This window comes from Micrasema longulum, unplaced genomic scaffold, assembly GCF_059751315.1.
Source record: "Micrasema longulum isolate JH-2025_06_02 unplaced genomic scaffold, ASM5975131v1 h1tg002706l, whole genome shotgun sequence".
NCBI classification, from domain to species: domain Eukaryota; kingdom Metazoa; phylum Arthropoda; class Insecta; order Trichoptera; family Brachycentridae; genus Micrasema; species Micrasema longulum.
Genome location: NW_028279838.1, coordinates 42,476 through 68,599, shown reverse-complemented (window position 1 = coordinate 68,599; position 26,124 = coordinate 42,476). Strand labels below are relative to the sequence as shown.

General features: G+C 31.3%; 1 protein-coding gene across 2 annotated transcripts; it reads left to right on the top strand.

Moving 5' to 3' along the window:
- Nucleotides 1–1,191: 1,191 nt before the first annotated feature.
- Nucleotides 1,192–26,124, top strand: Naprt (nicotinate phosphoribosyltransferase). 2 transcript variants are annotated; one of them, XM_088241029.1, is made up of 11 exons: nucleotides 1,192–1,424; nucleotides 1,567–1,737; nucleotides 1,826–1,952; nucleotides 4,195–4,278; nucleotides 5,124–5,251; nucleotides 17,954–18,272; nucleotides 20,958–21,223; nucleotides 21,849–21,967; nucleotides 22,050–22,211; nucleotides 23,966–24,094; nucleotides 25,389–26,124. In XM_088241029.1, the coding sequence occupies exons 1-11, from the start codon at nucleotides 1,343–1,345 to the stop codon at nucleotides 25,464–25,466; spliced, it is 1,665 nt and encodes a 554-aa protein (XP_088097155.1). In that variant the 5' UTR covers nucleotides 1,192–1,342; the 3' UTR covers nucleotides 25,467–26,124. The 2 variants fall into 2 exon arrangements, with proteins under 2 accessions (XP_088097155.1, XP_088097154.1); XM_088241028.1 differs by having other exon boundaries at nucleotides 17,954–18,416.

The following is a 26,124-nucleotide window of genomic DNA, read 5'->3' as shown; positions in this document are numbered from 1 at the left end:
TGTGACTAAATTTATCAAGATACGCTACGATTGGTGTACCAATCCAGTGCCCTATGCACCATTAGGTGCGGAAAGGGAATGATGATGATTTTTATTGTATTGTATTTTTAAAATTTATTTAATGATTTCCGTGTCTGGAAGAAACGAAATAGCAAGTAGTAGCCGTCGAATCAACACTTGTCCAGGGTTTATGTTATTTTTCACAAACAGAGTTGCACTATCCATATCTATAGCGGAATACCGCCCGGATACGGAAATCATTTTGGCACAGCTGACGACAACCAATCTATTAGATTAAATAAATAAATACGATTAAAATAGATCCACCCTAGGTAATTTTATCGTACCGCATGCTGTGTACTTAAATTTATACGATCCAAACCGTCTGAAATGGGCCAATCGCTAAACTTTAAAATTGTATATTGTAGGTATTGAATTCAAATATGATTATGAGTACCTAATTAAATTAAATTATAAATATAAAGCGATATTAGAGATCTGTTTTATTTCATTACTTTCAAAATATTAATTTGTTGTCCTATTTATTTATTTACTCCGTTGCACAATTTTTATTTGAATCTCCTGGACAAAGTTGGAATTGGCGACGGTACATTTGAAAATGTACAAATTTAATTTGATTTGGGACCTTCAATGACCTACGATTTACGTTGACAGATGATGATCTATCACTAATCTTGAATAAAACAAAAATTTATAATGGAAAAAAAAACATCTAACATAGAAAAAAAAAACATTTGAATAATAATATATATACCTATTGAGTACTGTTTTTATTCGAGCAAAAAAATGTTTATGTAACCAGAATAAAACACATAGTTTGGTAAGAATGCATAATATTTTATATCGAGGTCAATAGGTTTGTATTATGTCAGTTCACATCAAAATAAAAATAGAAACATCTATTATACGTCATGTTTGTGTAAAAAGTACCTACAAAAGATCAATGTAAGATTGTGAGGAGTGTACTATTAGGTACTTCGATTACAAAACTTTTAAAAATGTAATTCTAATTTCATGCGTGAAGACATCCAATTTTGTTTATTGAAGTAAAATAACAGAAAACAGTGTTTTTTTTGCATTTTGTAAAAGTTTTATCAATACTTTTGTATCGATAAAACTTGCCCTTCAAATTTTGACCTTAGTCAAATGTGTGGTCGATATTTAGTTTTTGCGCATGACATGACGTTAGGCGGTGTGAACGTACTTCCCGCGCTGTGAGCGCGGGGTGACGATTTGTAATATGACAGCAGTTTCAATTGTGAGATTAAACGTGTTACACGCTACGTCTAACATAAGTTGGTGTCTGAAATTATATTAAATCATGTCATGTCAAAAAGAAGTGTTATTAAATTGTGAACGAAAAATGGCACGACAAAACGGGATTGTGCAGCCACTTTTGACAGGTATTTTTTTTACTTTTCTCAATGTTGGTACAAATCTGACATTCGGGAACGAGGGAATTTTGAAATTAGAATGTCGAAATATTGTTTATTTTATTGTTTTGTGTTGCGCATGTGAATCTAAAATAATATTGAATTGTTTTAGATCTTTATCAAATAACTATGGCTTATGCCTACTGGAAATCCGGAAAGATCGGAGATGTCGCTGTATTTGACTTATTCTTTCGAAATAATCCATTCCAAGGAGAATTTACCATATTTGCTGGTTTAGAGGAAGTATTAAAGTTTTTGGATAACTTTCATTACTCTGATAGTGGTAAGTTTATTGTATTTATATAGTTGAATATTAAGAACCCTTTATTTTAAAACCTTACTTCATGACTCAATAAACTTTTGATTTATAGATATCGCGTATCTCACTCAAACTTTGCCTCCGTCGATTGAACCTGAATTCTTTGTTTTCTTAAGAGATTTGACTTGCAAGGATGTGACCGTTAGTGCTATAGAAGAAGGATCTGTCGCTTTCCCAAGGTATTTTCCTTGTGTAATTTACAACAACCAGCATATTATATTATAATACTTCAATATTTTTACATTTACTTAACACATGTTAATCATAAACCTTTGTATCATGAAAATATAGATAGAAGACAAATATTTCCGCTGCTCATGGTAGTTTAACAAATAGTTAGTACGTTTCATTAGTTAATAAAGTTGTTTTGATGTAGAACTAATAAAAAGCAGCTCAGATTGTGCAAGAGAATGTGACTATGGATTACATCACTTTTACATGATGTCATTTGATTGATTTCATTCTTCATACCAACCATCAAAATATATTTATTATAATTTACCGAAATTATTCAATCTTGTAATGTATAATCACTAAATAGCTGCAATATTTACATATACCTATAAAAATACAATTAAGTATTACATCTCATTTCTTTAAGTTTAAATTTCTGAATAATTTTAATTGTTTTTGAAAAGTGCGTACAAAAAAAACAAACTAAAACAAGAATAAAAAAAAAGTTAATGGAATTTTTATTGCTATAATTTAAATATTTTTGTCTAAAATCGTGAGAATGATTGGATTACATTTTGAAATTTTTGTTATGTTTTGAATGTAACAACCAATTAGTTTTACAATTATTATTGTTATTTTTAAATGTCCTTGAAAAATATATTGTGTTTATTTATAGAAGTAAAATGATCTCATAATAATTATTTCAATTCCATACTTGTAAACAAACCATGATAGGTACCTGCAATGAAATGTTGGCATTAAATTTTTCTGATATTATTTTGTACCCAATTATGTTTACTTTGAAGGTTTTGTAGAATTGTTTAAAAAACTTAAAATCAAAATATAATACACATAAATATATTTTTGTAATAAATGCAGCTAAATACATTTTCAAATTATATTAAGGGTTTGTTGCAAGCGTGTTCCGCCCATACAAACCGTGGATGCGGCGCATATTTTGAATATTTGAAAATAATAATCTATAAATATTCCTAAAGCTATCGCAGAAAATGTTCAAGTGCACGCGATTTACAAATTCAAATAATATTTTCAGTATACAAATCTACCTATATGTATGCGTATTTCCCATACCAATGTACTGAATATCAAGGTACCTTGGACTTGATAGTATTCGTAATATACGCTGGAATCTGGATACTACTCTTCATTTTGAGTCCAGTCCTATTACAAATGTTCAAATTTCATACCCATATTAAGGTTCGTAACGTTGCCGTATAGAGATAAGAGCATCCAACTCGTGTAATGCTAAGAAAAAAAGACTCTTATAACATATTGCATCAAGTTTTAAATAGCTTATTATTGTAATTTGATCAAAATTTAAAAACATTTCGAATTTTAGGTAATGTCCTAATGTTTACAGCTTCACCACTAGACGCGCCTGCTCTTGTGCTCCGTTAATTTAAAGAAGATCATTTATATATTTTTTTTTATGATGGAAAACTTATATAGCACCATATTCATAAAATAATACTTCAAGCACACTTTACAAAAGTGATTATAAGCAATATTGATTTTAATTAGATATCTACATATATTTACTATCATACCTACTAAAAGTAAGAACATAATTATTTGTTGTCAGTATCCCTACTGATAATATTCGCCGCACGCGCCTGGTTTGTTGCTATAGAAAATACAGAGTTGCCAGCGCAGTTGTAAACTCTACATCTTGAGGCTTTGATTATTGTACTCACTTAGTAATATATTTTTTACACTTTAGTTTAAAATTTCATACTTAATTGGTAACTTTAAAGATAAAAAAGTGGAATGCAAAAAAAAACTAAGAAATGTAAAAATATATATATGTGTATTATTTAAAAAATAAAAAAAAATCACAGTATTTTGGAAAATTTCATTCAAAAACTACTTCCTGTTAAATGAGATCTTAATTATTGCCTATGATTTGCCCATCCATAAACGAAAAAAATAAGAACAATTCAGGTTGAACTTGCCAAAAAAGAGTCAGGCTTTTGTGTTTCGTAAGTGTACAAAATAATATAAAATAATGTAATGCTTTTTTCTCTCTTTTTGTTCATGTTTAGAAACAAAGATGCCTAACAAATAAAAAAGAATACTAAATAAACAATTAAAATGATGTCAGGGGCGGATGTGTTAACCTTATCATATAAAAAAATAATTTGTATTGAGGAAATTAAATTATAATGTATTTTACCTATGATTATGTTATCAGTATATAATGAGTTTAAATTCAATGTAAATTTTCAGAGTTCCACTTCTCAGGGTAGAGGGTCCTTTGATTATTACACAAATCTTAGAAACTACTCTCCTGACTTTAGTGAACTATGCGAGGTAAGATTTGAGAAAACATGTATTTAAGAAAAATATTTAATGTGGAAGTACATTGGTTTTAATAGACTATCGAACGAAGCCAATTTAAAAAAAAGTTTTTGATATCATATTATCATCTCTATGATTTTGTTAAAGTTTTGTTATTTTAAAATTACTCTGCCTATGATGTTGTTGTCGGTGAGTTGTGCTGACAAAATATATTAAACATTGAAAAAAATGGCTACCCGGATACCAGAAATCTATCGCAACATATAAAAACGCTGTAATTGATCGGTTGATTCACAAGAACCTGTGACGTAGTTCATTTTTATCAAAACCATTTTTGTGATTCTTTTCATAAATTTTTAGAGAAACTTCGCCGTTCAATTAAATGCTCCAATTTTTACCGCATGTTAGAAAACATTTTTTATATCTAATTTCCCGTAACACTGAACTTCCTTATTATTGAGTTTTGGCCCGCTTAGATCATCGATTCAAACTCAGATATACCTTAATACCAAATTCAAAACAATACTATTATTCGTCGGGTTTCTGGCACAAGTTGGTAGCTACATTTTACTAGTTGTGAGATTGGTTGTGACTGTGACCCCCCCAAGCAGGGTCTTCTAACCCCCCAGGCGGTAGCGACTCACAGATTGAAAAAAACTGACAAAAACACATTGAAGTTAGTAAATATACAAATCCATATCATTGCCAAGTGTTATAGTGGGATAGCAAATTCAAAGCAAACATAATGCGCATGTTTGTTTTGAATTTTCTATTTTCTATCCCACTCTTTTATCAACTGAATAATTAAGGTTTTTGTCGTTTGATGTCTAACATTGTCTGGGTAATATTTCTTTCAGTTTAATGGCAACAAACGCAGCTCGTTACCGTATGGTTGCTGGGAAGAACATTTCGTTGCTTGAATTTGGATTGCGCCGGGCACAAGGCCCAGATGGAGGACTCTCAGCCTCTAAATATTCTTACATTGGTAAGTGTAACTTTTTTACCCTTCTTTTTCAGCCTTGTTCTCTCCACTCTAAACATTTCCACTCCTTTCTGTCCCCAGCTTTTTTCATCCACGCCCTACCTGCTATCGAGGCAATGTCGTCAACTCATTTTTTTGTGGGCTTCCAAGACCTCTTTTGTTTGTAGATGGTCTCCACTTTATTCTGGGTGTACACCTGTCATCGTTTTGTCTCGCCGAGTGCCCTGCTCTCTGCCATTTTTATTTTGCTGTACGATCTATGATATCCATGGCTCCGGTTCGGCACTTAATTTCTTAATTTTTTATTTTGTCTCTTAGATATACACGGAGCATCTGTCTTTCCATGGAGTGTTGCGTGCATTCCAGTTTCTGGTTACTTTTCTGTTTCACAGACATGATGTATATTCCATATGTTGTCACTGGCAATATACACGATTCATAGACTTGTCATTTTAAACATACTGGGACTTGCATATTTTCAAAAATATACTTTAGCCTGCCAAAACTGCCCTGCTAAGCCTAAAAGTCATAAATGAAGAAAAATCGTTTTTTGTTTTTTTTTTCGTAATAGATATTAGGTAGCCTTACATATTTACTAAGCCAACAAGTATTCAGATTGGCAAAGCATAAAACAGTTATGTCCTGTAAAATTTACAATTTAGCAGATACGAATTAGCATGGCAGAAAAGCAGCCCAACCCCTATTCTTCTTGGCTTTTTTAATCATAATCTATAAAAAAAAACATCTCAGATTTATTTAAAAAAAAAAAAAAGAAATATTTAAATGGTAATATTATGGAACATTAAGTATTTACAGAACTTGACCTTAAATTAACTGGTTTTAGTGATCTCATAATAAGAATAATTGGCTAATTTATGAAACGCTGTTTTTGTAATAAATCTCTTTGAGAGCTCTTTACGAAATTGTACTTAAACTACATGGTAACATTCCAATCTAACTTATTGGTAACACTATGTAACATTTACCACAGTATTTAATATTCACCATTCTACTTATATTTGGATTCCCATTCTTCTTTGATTCATTCATCTGTTGTTTTTGAAGCAATATTTTAATCACAAACCATATAATTTTTATATAGTGCTTTGATATTTTTTTTAAATATGAATTTATTAATGGTACACATACAAGTTCATTATATTCAAAGAACACAACTATAGTTTCGGAAGAACACTTCTTCCATCGACGGGCGGTACAAAACTTTTTTTGGAGTTTTATATTATCTATCGATGGGAGGAGTGCTATTTGGCGGCCTCCGTGGTGTGGTGGTCAAGACGCTTGACTCACACACGGAAGGTTCCGGGTTCGATTCCCGGTGAGAACACAAAAATTAAAAATGTGATTTTTCTCAAGCCTGGGTGCTCTGTGATGTAATTCACCACTGTAATTAGGCCTCCTGGCCTGTTGTGGTGCAAAAAAAAAAAAAAAATGTACAAAAAAAATGTACAAAATGTACAAAATCCCTAAACTAAAACTATGTTACTTTAATAGAATAAACATTTAACACTTGTAAGAAAGTTTTTATTATATAATAGTTCATCATGAAGCATTACGATGTGAATGCCAATCAAATCAATAAAATATGATTTTAATTTTAAGAAAAATGTTTTTTAAAAACCATCACACAGATATTGGTTGAAAAGAGATATCTGACAATAAGTCAGTATCAAAAAATGCTTAACAACTTTTCGCATACCTGTTTATTTAACCACTAAATTTGGTAGTATATGATATAAAGAAAACATTTTTTTTGGTGAGTCAATTTAGTTTTTATTTAATATTTGAGAATAAAAATATGTTATGTACTAAACCACATTTTTATGCATTGAATTATGGATATTAATGTGAATTATATTTTTTACTGAAAATCTTTATGGATTGTCAATAATTTAGTATAAGAGTGTGATTAGTTATATATATAATTTTTTTTAAATATGTGCATATATTAGCTTTCCTATAATTTACCCAAATATTTCAATCTTGGTGGCCACTTTCAACGAGTTAGTCACTATAAGAAAATGGAAATCAAGTTGGGGTAGAGTGGGGTTTGAACCTCGGACTTCTGGCCCGTGAGTCCGCAACACTAGCCACGGGACCATTACCTGATTCATATATATTAAAATCTCATATTGCTTTAACGAAATATAAAATAATACTTATGTGTTGGTATGCCATAGCATAAGTAAATAACTTAGAGAGATAGCGTAGACTACGATGAAAATATTTACAGTAAAAAATCAGTGAACATAATGAAATATTTACATCTCGAGAAAAAAATGCTCTATAATTGAATTCGTACATTTTTATTATACATATTTTATGCTAATATAAAAACGATTCACTCTTAAAGATGAGTGAATGGTTAAATATGTGTGAATAAAGTTTTTGAATGAGGATACTTGAATGAGGAAAACCAAAAGACACGTGTGATCATCTATGGAAATGGATGAAGATATAATAATATGCCTATTTATACATTGTATTATCTTGGAAATGGTACACATTTGAATTAAAATACTTGATAGTTGATAGCAACATCAGCATCTTTCGCTATTTATTAGCCCTGAAACTGATGCAAAACTCCTTTTTTGGTTTTGTCAATAATTCTTGTCTCAGCCTTACACAGAGTACGGATCTCGACATTTGAGATAGTAATATATAATATGTAACTTGATGTAGGACATTTACTTGTCACTACAGATCTGCATAATTTATATGGTCAAAGTAACATCAGGAGTTGGTTTAGCACGTTCCTTCATATTGATAAAGTTAGGTGTTTGTTCAGTAAGTATGAAGTATCATGCAAAGAAAACATATTTAAAAAAATACATATTTACTAATTTTTTCCACATCGAAATTCTAAAATGGATTATTGAAGCATGATAAAAATATAATCAACTATCTATCTAGGTTGTTTGAACTCGCATATTATACACAATTCTAAGTAAAACAGCTCGTGCATTATCAGCATATTTGAAAACTGTATTTGCTGAATTAAAAACATGCAAGATAATAATTATGTTCATAGATATAACTCTGCGAATAATAAATACAATTTAGTCCCAAGAATGTTTTTTGTATACATTGTTACATATCATTTTTTTAACATTCTAAATTTAGAAGCAATGTCAGGAATTACGAATTTAATATCACACTCACTTATAAGTATTACTAATGACAAAATCATTTCAATGAATTTTTTATTATTTAATATTGCTGCTTAGACTAGATAGGTACAAGACGAAAAAAAATATTCTAAACAAAGAATCTTTTTTAAAAATTTTTAAAAATTAATTCCAATTGATTTAAATAAAAAGTCATTTTAAATCTAAGATTTAATCTGGAATTGAACCAAAACCTCATGTAAACACTGAAACACATGTGAAACACTATAACTATGAGAACACATAGTTGGACGTAGTTATGCAGAAAGCGTCCAACCTTCAAAATGCTAAAAAGCATTTGGACATATTCAAATATTGTTAAATTAACTACTTGGTAAAAGAAGAAGTATAAAAATTGGAAAATTATTTTCAAGGGTTGCCTAGTAGGTGATTTGGTTCAGCCGGATGAATCTCACCCACGTGATAAAGGTTTCAGCTCTTTTACTTCACAAAAGTCAACAGATGGAAGAGTTGAGGAAATATGGATGTTTAAACATGGGCAGAATGGTGAATGTTACGCAGTGTGTAAAGTGGCCACTTAAACCAGCCAATGACAGGTCATAAGCCCTGTAAATGCCTAGACTTCCATATTCCCTTCTCAAAAATGTTTTCCCTCTCTGTTGAAATAAATTTTAATGCTAAAAATGAGATTAATGCTGGTTTTGATAGCATACTACGATATCTTTATGTGCTGAAAACGTCCAAGCTCCAAGTGCTATACTTTTTTGCCAATTAAAGAAATTAAAAAATAAATAAAAAAAGATCCGCAGAAAACAGTCAAGCCACTCGGGCGCTTTTAAAGTTAATATAACAGTGATAACCGTGATGTGGGTTAGAAATTTCTTTTATTGGCAAAAAAGGTATAGCACTTGGAGCTTGGATGTTTTCAGCTCATAAAGATATAGTAGTATGCTATCGAAACCAGTATGACTCATTTTTAGCATTTTGAGGGTTGGACGCTTTCTGCATAACTACGCCCAGTTTGTGTATCCATTTAAAACATATTTAATTGTTTGTTGATTTTTTTTGGTATTTTCAAATAAACATTTGTTAAAAATAAACGATAAATGAATTTCTATAAAGAAAAATCATGCAATTAAGTTGATCGATGCTAGGTACGCAGGCAGCTAACTATTAAATATTAGTCTTATTTTTCATAAAGGAGGCCCGGCCCAACTGTATTTAAAATTTAAAACTCATAAACATGACATTTTTATACCTTGAAAGATTTCTTTTTTTTTTTCATAAAATAATATGGGTTGCAATTCTATTTTTATATCGCTTAATATCTTATTTATAGATTTTTGCAAACAGTTTGGAAACATATTTTCAAAACTCATCAAATGGGAAAATGCAGTAAGGGATTTAAGTCATTTGTTGTTCAATAATTTTATTTAATGGAGATTTTTCATTATAAAATATCTCAATTAACTTTTGAAATATGTTAGTACTCTTGCAAACTCATTTTATCGCAATACTATTTGCAACTTCCCTTGTTATTATTTCTCAGTACGGTGACTAAGTTGTCTTATCTTTACGGAGGTATCTTGTAATCATTATAACTTGAACCGTAAAATGATATACAGTAGAATAAACAAATATATATACATATCTACATATATTCCTCTGTTACTTTTACGAACTCTTGTTTGTAAAAAAGGTACCTAGAAGTTAAGACAAATTTACCTCTCTCTTTTCTCTCGCATCGATCACTCTTCAGTGCCGTGTAATATAATGAATACTCTATATATTACCTGAACAATATACACATTATAATTAACTTTGTCAATCATCGAACCCCCATCCGCACCTGATGGTGCATGGGCCCTGCAACGGTAGAGTAAATGCACAGTATCTTGATCTCGAAGTTGATCAGTCTTACGCTTCAGCTGCCCGACCAGAGACAGAGAAATATTCTGGTGTATAAAACCGCCTTATAAACAAATATTTCACATCGACTCTCCTAGGAATCGTACCCAGGACCTCAAACATGATAGGCGAATGCGCCAACACTACAAGGCGGACTTTTCTCCACTTGATTTTCTTTTTCAGGTGATTCACTTGTTTTTTTAAAACTTTTTTTCGATTCGAAAACACTTATCTATAATTCCGATTCTTGTTCACACACAGAACTGTATTCTTCATCCGCCCAGATGCACATTATGACCGTCTCATTTAGTGTTAAATGAACCCGGCAGGGCTGGTCCTACCATAGGTTCAGTTGGTACAGAAAACCAGACACTCGCTTACACGGGAGGGGTAAATAATATGCTGATATTAATTTACAAATGTGTTTATTCCCGTCCATTTTTATTTAGTAACGGGGCACTAGTTTTTGTTATATCTAGTGCTGGAATCGGGTTAAACCGAGTTGCGGTCCCGTAGTAGTGCCGCAGACTCACGGATTAGATGTTTAAACAATATCATTTTCTAAAGTTATTAAAATTTTTATTGTTCATTAACTTTTTCATTCATATGTCTGCATTGGTTCATAGAAAAAGAAGCTACAATGCGACAAAAACTTATTGCTTTTTTTAAAAATACGTAATACTGAAGAATCTTATACTACGTTGTTTCGACCTAGACGCTTCAATACCAATTGTGATTTACATAATAAAACACCCATGCTTAAAAAAACATATCATAGGTGATACTGCAATACTGCGTAACTATCTATTTTTATCTATCTATTTTTTTGGCAGGGGAACCTATAAAGCGTTCTGTTAATATATTACTTACGATTTTAATCAACAAAAATACCGCTGAACACAAAAACTATTATTATTTACAGCAAAAATAGCAATTATATAAAACTAACAGCTCTTAGTCCCTATTGCAAATTTTTTGGAGTAAAACATATTCATAAAATAAACAGGTTACGCTATATTGCAGTATCACCGATGATATATTTATTCGAATCCTGAACCATTATGTAAGAGAAACGTGTCTTAGTAATTACACCACCATTGCAAAAAAGTCAGCCTCATTGTGTAATGGTCAGCACGTTCGCTTACCATGCGAGAGGTCTCGGGTTCCATCCCTGACATGGTTGATCTGAAATATTTATTGAAAAGGGTGTTTTCACATTAGGATATTTCATAGTCCCTGGAATGGTACCTGAAACGTAAGACTGATCACCTTACCTTCATGTGGGTATAGAATACAAAAGTGAATAAAGGAAGAAGAGGCAAATCTTTTTAAAATAAAAAATTACTATTCCTTTTATCATTTATGAAAAACACAAAGGGGGTGAGGAGTTATGATTTTTATTAATTGTAATTTAAAAAATACCCGTCAAATAATTTAAAGTTTTGTAATGGAAATAATTCAAGTAAAATTAAATCTAGATAAGGAAGAAACTACGAATATTCTCGCTATTTATAGACCACCGAACAAGAACTATTTTTTTTATTTTTTTAATCAAAATAGAATCATTGATATCAAAGTTACCAAGAAAAATTCATGTAATTTTATGTGGAGATATAAACATCAAATGAAGAAAATGATAATATTAAGTATGCCTATTTGGGAATTTAAGTCGATATGGGTTGATTAATTGCATAAATAATTGCACAAGAGAACAAATATCCGGATGAAACTAAATTAAATCATGCATTGAGTCTAAAGCACAAAACTTCAACAGAATTTATTTTTCCAAGACCGTTTAACAAGCTTCCCGCCGAGGTAAAAAACTCGACTAGTTTCGAGCAAAGAAGCGGACGATTAAATGACTTCCTCATCGAAAATCAAAACTTTAAAGTGTAAAATTGTGTGAGCTTTATTTCTCCTTTTTTATAAATTTGCAATCTTTTATTTATTATTTGTTTGGCGCGATCTAGATGTTGTGTAATTTTTGTATAAATTTGAATTAATTTTATTTTTTTTAAATGTAACAAAAATGATCACGATATGCTGTGATTGGTGTACCAATGCTACGCACCATTAGGTGTGGAAAGGGAATAATGATGATGATGATTGCAAAAAATGTTTATCTACTTTCTTTGAACCCTTTTTTTTATTGCATTGCCTAGAATGTGAATATGCAATAAAGTCAATTATGTCATTTGAAAACAATTATTTATTTTTAGAAAATACACTCTTCTACGGTCTATGTATAATGTATCTGTGTTCGTCAACGTTTGTAATTATGTGACATACATAAACTCTTATAAATGTTTAGATTAAAGAAAAATATTTAGCATTTGATTTAAATGTAGAGATCACTTTTTGCAAGTGCTCACCGCTCACTGGTTTTATCAGTCTCATAGGTCTATGCTCTATACAAAATGGCGGTCAAATAATAATCCCACTGATTGTAATCATTACATAATGGGTGTTATTCACAACTCTGAGTTCATCATAAAAATTAATTGGTCTGGAATGTCATGATCATGAATGGTGATAGCATATGGAAACTATTTATTTATATAGATTAAATAAATCTCAATCCCAACACATATGCATTACAATGTCAAGGTTGAGTTTATTAATACGTGTTTACTGAAAATGACCATATAGTCGAAAGGAGATTCTTTATTAATTATCTACTCATCAATGTGAATAGGAAATAGAAAAGTGTTGATACTAAAAGATTTAAAAATGGAAAAAAATCACACATTTTTATTATTTATTAACTTACAAATACATGCATACATTTATAAATGTATTTATATTTAAAACTTCAAGTACAAAGAATAAGTACTTTGGCAGACTTATTGCTAAAAGCAATATCTTCTTGCCAACCAAAAAACAGATTGGTCAAAAAGAAGAGATTGGTCAAAATTTTGTACTAAAAAAAGTCGTTAATATATACCAAAAGATGGGTACATACATAAAACTTAATTAATTAAAAATAACAACTGTTTTCCATTGAGAGATAAGGCTTGCACATATTATTACAATTATTTCTAAAAGAAAAATCTCATATTTTTATTGGTTTATTAACTTACAAATACATGCATACATTTATTTCTAAAAGCTAATAAAACTCATTTTAGATAGCAAGAATGAATATGATACAACTCCACTATACTATATCCACATAAAGTGTAGCACTTTTTTAAATATTCAGTTACATCTTACATATTTTCAGGAACTTATTATGGCTTTTTAGACTGTGCCGTGTTAAGCCATAATATTTCACATAGAAAAATAGTAAATTAGACGAAATAATAATGTATTGCGGGGTATATATGAGGAAACACCTATACACATTATATGTGAATGTGATGCCTTACACCATAAAAGGAGCCTCATCCTCGGGGACCACTGGTTAAACCCGAGGATGTTAAAGAGCTCGCCCCCTACCTAATAGCCACTCTTTATAGACCTGGGCTTGGAGGGTGAGGACTATTACGGGGACCCGTCACAATAGATCTTTACAGGTCGGTGTGACGCCAGGAGCGAGCATAGCACTGACTCCCGCCCGTAAGAATAAGAATAATAAGAACAACATATCGGGGTAATGACTACAATTAGGCGCCTTCAAAATCAGAATTGTGATTTACCCACTAAAAACACATTTTTTTCTTCACTTTCTCCATGAATGGTGTGGATAGACAAGTCATGACTTGGCTATTAGGAGCACTCATGGAGGACAATACAAATATGTGTTTTTAGTGGGTAACTCAAAAATACTGATTTTCAAGTTACTTATTTGTAGTAATTATCCCACGATATCATACAATAATAATATTAATAATAACAGTCAAAAATATAACATACAAGAAAATAATAGATATTATACAAAGTTAGTTAGAATAGCAAAGAAAAAAAATACAATGAGTTTATAAAATATCGCCACAACAAATGGATGATTCTTGATTATCTGTATTTTCAAGACGCTTTTATAAATGATTTTATAATTTTATCCAAGGACTGTGTTAAAAGTGAATGAAAGCTCTAGCATTTAATTTAAAAAAATAAAAGTACCAAGATATTGAATTGTTTTATAGTTAAAATTATCCAATTTTTAGAAAAATTTAAACTGTGCAGATCAAAAAAGTTAAAAGTATTTTCATAATAATTAGGTACTATTGCAAATATTTTTTTCTTATTATTTAAAATATCTGATCTTATAGTAAAAAGATAAATAATGATCAATGAATAGATAATATATTCTGTATGTATGCAGTGGCGTGCATTCCATATAGGAAAATAAGCAGTGCCTACCCTACTAGGTTATAAAATAAATATTAATACCTTAATTATGCGCAAACTAATATGCAGATATAAATTGACACTGTACATCTATATTTTCTTGAAAGTTTTCTTAATTTTATCAAATTGTAATAAAGCAAAAACCGTTTCTTTGTACGAAGCAAAGTAATTTGCATTGTATGGTAAAGCTGCGGGTAGTAAAGTTTGGTATAGCAATTAGCGGATGGCAGGCTGAAGTAAAGTTTGACACCAAGTTTAGTAGGACATGAATTATACCCCATAACCTTTGGCACGCAATAAAAGTTTAGGGTGAATTCCCACTCCCATTGACTGGTAGATTAGTTTCATTTGGGGGCTGTCAGTACCAGGCACCAATTCATACCGTTAGCCTATCAACTTTAAGTGCTTTTTCGCTTAGTTTATTTCCTTACACACCGCCGCCGATATTGTATATGCAATGATATGAGTCACGTTATCAGTTGTTCTTTTATACCTAATAAATTTCTTTTCTACAAATTTATTTTGCCTGTGACCCAAATTTTCTTAGAAAATATATTATCAATACCAAACTTTTTCTTCTTCTTTGAATGAGGAAGTTCAGTGGTTTTTAAAAATAAAAAAATATTTGTTACTTGACTACCAAACTAAGCCAGTAAAAATTTTTATTTTTTATTTTTATGTATTATACATATTGTTATCAGTATGATTTTTAAAGTTTTACATTTTAAAATTACATCGCCCGTGACGATTCGAGTTCAGGTTGGTCAGTTTTCCTGACACATGAAAAATGGACCAGTCTTTATTTTACATGACTACAGTTAATTCGATTCGGATAAACACTTAAGAAGGGTATCCTGGCAAATATTTAAAGCTGCGTTGACACGATCCAACTACACTCAGTCCGACGGCCCTCGTACGAGTCAGGAGTTAGTTTGCACGAGTGGTCCTAGTTTAAATTACTTTCATTTCATTCAAGATCACAATTTCAATCTGAAATCTACGAATCTGTTGCTGGGTTCAAATCAGGGCTATTCCCGGGCCACGTCAACGATTTTACGCTAATTTTATCCCTGAATTCAGTGATCTGTAATAAAAACAGTAAATTATTTATCAAGTCACAAACAAAATGCATTTTAAAAAAAATATTTGTACTCACAGTGCGGGCTCTATGGCACGGGGCAGAATTGTCCTGAAAAATCTGGTCAGCGGTGTATTGAGTAATGTCATCGATTGTTGGAATAACTTACCAAACTGTACGCTATCATGCACCCCTATATCATGACGTAGGGTGAGTGTTTAACAGTTCGAGTGACGCACGACGAATCGTATCTTTACCCAGGTTTTCGTCGAACTATCTTTCTCCCGTCTGGACCAAAAAGCTTGAATTTGTATTCATCGGAGAAAATAACATTTTGCCTATCCTCCAAGGTCCAATTCTGGTGCTCCTTCGCCCAATCCAGTCTAGCCTTCTTCATTTTGTCCGTGAGTAATGGTTTCTTTGCGGGACTTTGTTCTTGGAAACCATGCTCCAACAGCCCCCTGGACACTGTTTTCACTGAAAATGTTGATGTGTTGGTAGACTGCACCTCTGCATGTATTTCAGGTGCCCGTAAAAATCGATAGCGCATAACAATTTTTTTTCTTAAGCGATTATCTCAGGCAGATGTCACGCGTTTTAAAATGTAAATATTGTAGAAAGGTGACACATAGTGTCCTTAATTTGTCGTATAAAAGAAAGAGGTATCGATAAAGGATTTCTTAGAAAAAGGGTTCAGTAAAGTCAAGAGATGCGGTAGCAGGTAAACTCGTAGTTTTTTTTGTCTTGCGGTGTATATTTAAAATATTTTTTTAATATATCGAGACTATATTGACAGAATGCATTAGTCAACAGCCTTTATATATTTAAAATACTTTTTAATACAGGTGCAAGATGTTGATTTCAAATTTTATGCTATGCCTAGAATAAAGATTATTCTTTTAAAGCTTTAAAAAAAAAAATAATGTGGGAGAAGTAATCATTTGAAAGAATAAAAAAGCATAAATGCGATTATCCCGGAACTTGTTTTAATGACTTAGTTTATTCTGTCAGTATAGCCCCGCTATTATGGTGTTGATATTTTTAAAGTAAAAATTATCCACAAAACTGCAACTACAAAAAAATATATATATTTTAAGGTACAAAAATAATGAAGTTAAATGCAAATATATATATATTAAAAAATAATAAATTATACAGTTAATCTACTGCTAAAAAATTTCAAAAGTTTTTAACCATTTATTGGTTTGTTAAACTTTTTGCTAAACACCAGTATTTTTTATCAACCACTGCAAAAAAATATTAAATCAGAAGTTGTACCAAATGTTATCAAATTTAGCTTGTAATTTTAGACGTCATAACTTGTTACAAGTATGATAAATTTTTGATATGGCTCAATAATTTTCAAGTATTTCTTGTAACTTACATACTAAACTGATAAATATAATCAAAACTTTATCTTCTACATGTAACTACTAATTTTTTTTACTAGGCAATGTATTTTTTGAATAATCAATATTTAAAAAATACACAATTTGTAATTCATTATATTATATTTATTGACATTACAAATTAATTAATTTTTAGTAAGCACAGTATATTAAAACTATTTTTATAAATATAAATAAAGAAAAATATGTTAAATATGTGTGATGTTTTTCTGGGTTATAATTTTATTAAATAAATTATTTCTGTATTTTTTGTCTCTTAGTATCATATTATGCATGTTTCTTGTTAATACATTCTTTTATCTTGTATTGATGAATGTGTGTAGATAAATTTGTTATTTTTGTTATGTTAATAGTTACCAATTTGTGTAGGTATTGTATTTTCATGATACGTTAAGTCAGAGGCACTTTATTATTTCATTTTGGCTAACGTATTGAAAACTATGATTCTTAGGTTTTCTAGACTGTTCGCATGTCGATTGATGTTTTTAAAATTATCGTGGCATGTGTTGGCATATATAGGTATATACATATATTTTATTATACTTATGAAGAAAAAAAATATTTATAAGTCTTCTATACTAGGATAACCTGCTCTGTGCTGTGTACAATTTTTTTTCTCTCTTCACTAAGTTTTTCTGTTTTATGGTAATATGTTTCTGGCCAATTTCGATTTATTTTTTGAAAACTCTTCCGCGTATTCTTTGAGGAAGCATATTGAATCATTTTGCAGAATGATAGTTCTGTATTGGCATGTTTTATAATCATATCCCTAAGAAGGGAGATGAAAATGTCCATCTTCAAACCTGTTAGAAAAATGACCGTTCAAAATATTTTACAAAAAAGAAAGACTTTAATGTTGTTTTTTTTTCTTCAGGTGGATTTGATGGGACAAGCAATGTGCTAGCAGGAAAACTCTTCAACATTCCCGTCAAAGGGACACATGCGCACGCTTTTATCACATCCTTCTCCACGCTGGAAGATCTCCACAACACCAGCACTATAGTGGCTCACTGCGAGACGAAGCAGCCTTGTGACCTGTTGCAGCTGGCATTGCACTGGCGTAGAGAGATCTCCACCCTTGTTGAAATCTCCGCTGAAGAGGCCAACGACGGAGAGCTGGCTGCGCTGATCTCGTACGCGGCAGCCTTTCCCGACGGATTTATCGCCCTCGTGGACACGTATGATGTGAAGAGGTATCCCTTTAATGGCACGACCCAGCAGCGATGCACTATGTCTCAACACCAACATGACCACAAATCCAGGAGGTGTTACCTCTACAAGTGCCACTGTCGGAATCTTTATAATTGCTCCTCAGTCCACCCTGATCGGACCCTGAGGTAAAGTGAGCAGCCTTTCCAGTGGCCATTTGGGCACAAACTTTTCCTCAGGCTGTTTCACGATTACATTATTGCTTGCCCGTTTCTGCAATTAAGTTTGTCTTACATTCAAAATAGTTCTCCATTTGCCTTGTACTTTCACTCATCTCATTATGTAGTTTTTCTTAATACTATTTTACATAGATTATATCTCCATTCTCTAATCCTTATGCCTCTTTATGTAATTTCAAATTTTCTCAAGTGATTATCAAATTTATATATATGATCAAGAAATTATATTTTCGTTTCAATTCAGACTTGAATAAAAATAATCAAACTATCCAAATGGGGCTTTCCATGTTTGTAAATACATAGTTTGACTAAGGTGGGAAACTTGATTTAATATTGTATCGTCAGCTTACTTTTTGGAAGCAAGTGATAATGTAATCAATAACATGTTAATATGTTTCCCTACTAATCTGTTTATTAGTTGGATAAATCACGTATGCACATGCATAGTTGCTTTATAATAATTATATGTATAATATTTACATTTTAATGTTATTCAATCGGTTTTTATGACACCATTATAGTTAAATTTAAAATGCAAAATTAAACTCACCCAAAATACGATGGAATATGAATAACCATCTAGAAACCAAGACAGTTTTCATTTGATAGTATTTGGTTTACTGGATGAGTCGTGTACTGTGCAGCGTTGATTATCCTCAAAACGTCAATGCTCCTCACTTTGCTTCAGTGTCTGATTTTAAATTGCCCATTTCAATAAAACCCAGTGGATATTTCGAAATTTGGTTATGTTTGTGTTATAGAGGCTTAATTGTTGCGCGTTTGTTAAATAATGCTTTAAATGTCCGCTTTCAATTTCTACTCCAAAAGGCAAGTGGTTTTGCAACTGCATGCTGCATACATCACTGGTTCCGGGGTACAGAGAACCGTGGAGAAACTACTCTAATATTATTTTTTATCTTTGTACATATTTGGAATGCGTCATTGTTGGTACTTTGTCTTGCTGTTCTGTTAATCATTGTTTCAGAAAAAAATCAGACTTCATCTGTACATAATTTAATCATTATATTATAGTGCCATTGTTCAGCGAACTTCATGATCTCAATTTAAGTATACAATATTCTCATAGCCCATGCTCCAGTAGTTAATTTTTTTAAACCAAAAATGCATACTTCAAAATTTTATTCATGGGTGCATGAATCATAACTATTTGTAATGGAATGACTTTCAATTGTGTGTTAAAAATAAAGGAATTTTTCAAAAAGTCTCTATATATATCCAAACATTCAGAGATTGAATGTAAATGTGCTTTTTGAAATGAGCAATAAAATAATTGCATCTTAAATATCAGAATATATTTTGTTCTCTTGAGATTATAGAAATAAATATTGTTTCCTTTTCTTATATCTCTTGTACTTTCATGGAAACACCTTTAATTTTAGCATTTTTATTTTTTACGCATGAAATAAACTATGTTGTACATATGTATAAATTTATTAATAGTTGTTCTGTAATTTGTTTGCTATAATATTTTCAGTCTAGTTTAAGTATCAACTAATGTATATATATATATATATTTCCATCGGGAACACTAAGCGAGCAAAGAAACCAGCAGAAAGAATGAAGAATTTCAATAGTAAAACAAAATTTCTTTCTTTTTTTATAAGAAAGAAATTTAACTCAGAATCATACTCAGAAGTGAACAGAGCTTCAAAAATTGGGGATTAGTTGAAATAAAAAAAATTGTGCCACTAAAATTGATTTAATCAGCAACATAAAGTTGTAACTTTCATAGTAACTAGCTTAAACTGTAAAATATTTTCTGTGAGTGCTTGAGATTGTGTCACAAATAGAATGATATGGCGAAGTTTCTCAAGAATGTATGAAAAAAATAGTAAAAATATGTTTTTATAAAAATTAATGTATAGGTTCTGGTCAACAGCTGTTTAGAATAGCCAATCAATAATTATGTGTCGAGATAGATTTCCGGTTTCCAGGAAGCCATGTTTAGCGTGTTTTCATAAGTTTGGGGATCTCTTATAAATGTCAGCTCAACTCACCGACGACAACTCGTGTTGTAAAATTACAAAACTTAAAAAAATCATAGCGATAAATATAAAAAATTACTTTTTTTGGCTTAGTTTAATAGTCTACTAATAAATATAAAAAAGCACTGATCTTCCTCATTGATTTTTCAGTTGCAAGGCTTTGTTTCACCTTTGCTATTTTTATGTAATATACAAATAGTATTTTGAAAATTCAGGTTTGGTCCTGTGATTGTTTTGCGAACTTCAGATCCTAGGTCCAAGGCTCGTTCACCGCTCTTCCATAACTTAAATTCAATTTTCTAACATGGTTAGTTATAACTAGTTAAAAATGGCCTCCGAGGAATGCAAATATAGTTCACTTATTTGAACAAAATAAAAAAAAATGTTATTAAGTAGATATACTGGTTCACATAATTTTTTGTGTGACCTTTCATATTTCATTTTTGATGTAATTTAATTCATAATGATAAATCAATTTGCTCAGGAGTGGATTGCTAAACTTCTGCGCCGTTGCCTTGGCGCTAAATGATATCGGCTACCGAGCTGTGGGAGTGAGGATCGACAGCGGCGACTTGGCTTACCTCTCCGTACTCTCGCGTAACACTTTTGAAACCATCGCTACCAAACTTAATATCCCCTGGTTTGGGAAACTGACTATAGTCGCATCCAACGACATCAATGAAGAAACCATTCTCAGTCTCAACGAGCAAGGGCACAAGATTGACAGCTTTGGGATTGGCACACATTTGGGTAAGTTGATACAATTATTTTTTTAACTATTAGACCTCATTACTCCTTACAAAAGTTTTAATTACGGAGTCAAAACTGTAAGACAAATTTTTATCTTAGGGCATTTCTCAAAGGGTTAATATAATTTGTTATTACACTCATACTTATGATAAAATTATTAAATTATAGTCTTATTCGGTTATTTTAATTAAATTAAATTTTACTGCCAAATTTCAATACCCCAATTCTATGGGACTAATGTCATGTGTTGAATTGGGATGAATAGAGTAAAATAATAAATCAAATAATATTGTCATTTTAAATATATAAAACGAAATCTTTATATCATGGAGAACATATTATAAAAAAGTACATTCCTACCTAAAATTTAAAATATTTATATTTTCTGTATTGAGTTTTTTTTCTTAGTAATATTCAAGCTAGTAAGTATTCAATCTTGAAAAATTTAGCATAAATACTATTTTGATTTTAAAATTTTATTTCAAATGAAAAGCCTTATAAAAAACTTGTAATTTTCATATATTTGAATAAAACAAATCAATAAAATGTTCAATAAAAGTCATAATTATTATTTCAATTTTTTATATTATGCAATTATTGTAATATGTACATTATAATTTTACAGTAACATGTCAACGGCAACCTGCTCTAGGTTGTGTTTATAAACTAGTTGAAATAAATGAACATCCTCGAATTAAACTAAGTCAAGATGTTGGTAAAGTTACCATCCCTGGAAACAAAGAGGTAAATATGAAGTTAAAAGTATGTTTATATTGTCTTCTTTGCTGCTCATTATTTTCTGGACTGCATCATTTGATATTTTCAGGCTTACCGACTATTTGGTGCTGATGGCCATGCCCTGATTGATCTCCTTCAGCGTTCCACTGAAAATGCTCCCATTGTCGGACAAAAGGTTCTCTGTCGTCACCCCTTCCAAGAATCAAAGAGGGCTTATGTTATTCCCGCAAGAGTGGAAAAATTATACAAGGTATGGAAGTCCTATTAATCTCGAATACATGTAGTCAAACTTAAACATTGAACCGTCCCATCCATCTTCTTGCCATCGAATCACTTATCACATGTTTTCCGAACACCTCACAGATCTGTTGATGAATGTGGACTGGTTCAATTTTCTTCACATTAAGGAAACAAATTACAGACCTTATCAGGGTAAGCACCATGCATGGGCGAAACTGCAATTGCAGCCCTCCGATGGCAAGAAATATAAACGGAACTTATTTTTTAGATATACCTCGTCCCTAGACTTCCATAATAAAACATAAATTGATTGTCCCTGCAGGCTTGTGTTGGATTTTATCATTCTTACTCGTGCCCTTGAAATTACAACAGAAAGTTTTTTTTTGTGTTAATGGGCCTAGTAAAAGTCAGTAAGACGTTTTTACAGTTAAGTCAATTGTTGGTTGTTGTCTTTGCCAATAATATTGGAGAAAAAATTAAAAACAAATCAAAATACGTATATTGCTTTTGTGGATATAGAAAAAGCTTTTGACAAAGTAGGATGGAAAACGCTCTTTGAGATGTTAAAAAAACTAGGAGTGAAATACAGAGACAGGAGAATTATATCTGCGCTATATAAAAATAAAGCTGCTATAATTGCATCTGAAAATGACAAAAAGAAGCCAAAATCAGACAGGGATGCTCGCTGTCTCCAGTATTATTTAATGGGTATACACAGTGCGCGATCAATGAAATCAGGGAAAAAATGAGTCATAAAGAGGGTTTTAAAATACACGGAAAAAAGATAGACATGATAAGGTTTGTCGATGATATCGCCCTGATTGTTAAATGTGAAGAAGAACTCACTGCTCACAAGCTCTGACATCAATGCAACATGTATGGAATAATAAATATAATATGAAAATAAACATGAGCAAAACCAAAGTAACGACTGTGGCCCGTAATGAGCAGCGAATGAATGTACTAATGTCAGGAGCAACTTTGAAAAACGAGAAAGAGTACCTTGGTAGCAGGATCACCTGGGATGGGAGAACAAAAAGATAAGTCGACTGCCGCATACACCAAGTGAGGCTTGGGTTTAACAAAAAATCAAAGATTTTTGAGTCAAATAATATATACTTAAAACTCCGCAAACAACTTGTCAAGACATATGTATGGAGCATATTGATGTACGGTTGTGAGACATGGTGCCTTACCGAAAGAGATAAAAAAAGACTAGAGGCTTTTGAGATGTGGTGCTACAGAAAAATATTAGGAATTTCCTGGAGAGACTACATCTCTAGTGACGAGGTTCTCAGTAGAATTGTAGAAGGGAGGCACCTAATCAAAACTATCTCAGAGAGGCGAGCCCAATGGATTGGCTACATTATACGCCATGAGGGTCTCCTGCATGACATAATACAGGGAATGGCTTAGGGGACAAATCTTTTGAGTATTTGGAGTAAGTGTGCGAGGATTTAAACCGCGCCTCATATACCGAGTTGAAGAGGGCTGCAGAGAATAGAGACCAATGGAGGACGAGATGCAGGACTTTGCTGCAAACCAATCCCCAAGATTGAAACTGCGAAGAAAGAAGAATTGTTGGTTTCTTGCTTTGCCCGATCAGATAGATATTCATATGTGAATCATTAACTGCCCCGCATAAACTTGTTATATGTATGTAAGATAATTATCCATCATATTATGTATAGCAAAATGGCCAATATAATAATGATGTACCTTACATCTTTATTGAAGATTTTTTTAAACTCTGTTTTTTCACAGGTGTATTGGAAAGATGGCGCTATTTGCATCCCTCCCCCGCCCCTATCTTATGTTCGTGAGCGTGTGCAAAAGTCACTGAGTACGCTGCGGCAGGACATCAAGAGAAATCTTAATCCAACTCCTTACAAGGTACATAATATCATCATTATCATTTCCTTGTTGGCACCATATGGTTCATAGTGCCCTGCTTTAGTACAACAATTGCAATGTATCAGCAATCAATTGTAATATAATATATTATACTGTAGGCAATATGATCAGTCTTATGCTTCGGGCGCTTGTTCAGAGATTATGTATACAGGGTGTCCCAGAAATCAACGTCAACCCAGAAACAGGTGATAAGCCAAGTCGTGACAGTTATCAGAAAAATATTTTTAAAAATTTGGTTAAGTACTTTTTAAACTATAAGTATCAAAAAATAATTCAGAAAAACTGATACCCTGTGATGATCTTTCACTGATGATCACCCGTTTCCAGGTTGACGTTGATTTCTGGGACACCCTGAATATATAAATATATATATATATATATATATATATATATATATATATGCCCAGTGGGCATTTACAAGGATGATATGCATTATATGATAGATTTTTATTTTACATAATATTATATAGTAAAAGTACAAGAATATAGACAAATAATTGATATGTGAGGAAGGGAAGAGAGTGAATGAAATTAGACTAGGTGGGAATGGAAGAGAGAGAGATGGTTATAGTTGAATTTGATTCAGTGGTTGCATGAAAGAAGACAACTTGTTATCAAAGAAAATAAGATATAAGATAAGATATTTGTCGGCAGACCTTAGAATTCTAGGCGCGGCGGAGTGAAAACCATAATTAGTTTTATTTCAGCAAAAAAACATATTAAATAAATATTTTGCGTTGACCTCGCTGGGAATTCAACTTGAGACCATGATTGGCAAGCATGCTAAGCAATACACCACTAGGCGAACCAATCTCCACATTTCTCTTTTCATAATGTTTATGTGTGCCTTATTTTAAGATTTAAAATAGCTTTAATTTTAATATTTTACAGGACACATATTTTGTGTTGATTTACGTCTTGCAAAACTAATAAAATATGGCATTTTTTTTAGATAATAAACATTGAATTTGAAAAAGCTGATCTACCAGTGTACGTTATTATGTTGCGACATAAGACTTATTATTAATATTAAATATGAGAAAATAAATGTGTATCTCAATTCTGCTGGTATATTTATGTACCACTTTGTTCTAGGTGTCCCATAAAAGGCTAATCAATGAATGTGTATTTATTTATTCTGGATTTATATAGTGTTTTTTTTTATATAAATCACCTGACGGGTGCTGATTTTAGTTAAAAATCAAATAAATGTGCTGTAATTGTCCACTGTAATATTGCCATTTTTAAAAAAATATATATTTTTCAATTTTAGGTCGCTGTGAGTGATGACCTGTATACCTTCATCCACGACTTGTGGCTTCAGAATGCCCCCATTGGAGAATTGTCTTGAGACTTTGAGATGAATTGAAGAACTGAATAATGTAACATTCTCTTTGAACTTAAACTGTCTGCCAATATTGAAAGGAAATTAAAAACATAATGTAATTATGTTATCCCATTGGATCAGATTTTGCGAAATTATGTGACAGACTTCACTGTATTGTACACTTCAGCTATTGTTTGAGCAATGATACTAGAGAAGCTAAGTTATTCAATTCTTCCTCGATATTTTTATTAAATTTAACTATGTTTTAAAAAAATCTATCTGGATTTTTTTACTATTGCGAAATGTACTTATAAGTCCCCGAGTGTATAAATTTCGCCTTATGTCCACGTAATTTATGTATTTAAAAATACAGAATTATGTTTACTGCTTACTTTACGTTATTTATACTATCTTCACATTCAAAATGTGTTTGTAATGTAATATTAGTGATTTTTAAATTTGATCAAAATATTTTTGTTATTCAATAGAAATATTGTTTGTATGTATGTATTCGACTTTTGTAATATTTGATGTATGTATACCTACTCTTATATTTTACATCTTCAGTCTATGGTAATTAAAAGAACAGTAATATTTTGGTTCAAAGTATTATCAAAATTAAAAACTAGGTACGGGATTAAGTCAAGAAATATTTCTAAAAAAAAACATAATAAAAATAAAA

Excerpts from the sequence above, each read along its gene's own strand:
- Naprt (XM_088241028.1), top strand. The coding sequence starts at position 1,343 with ATGTCATGTCAAAAAGAAGTGTTATTAAATTGTGAACGAAAAATGGCA. Across the intron at positions 21,224-21,848 it reads TGGGATTGGCACACATTTGG|TAACATGTCAACGGCAACCT; the intron begins GTAAGTTGATAC and ends ATAATTTTACAG. Across the intron at positions 24,095-25,388 it reads TTAATCCAACTCCTTACAAG|GTCGCTGTGAGTGATGACCT; the intron begins GTACATAATATC and ends TTTCAATTTTAG.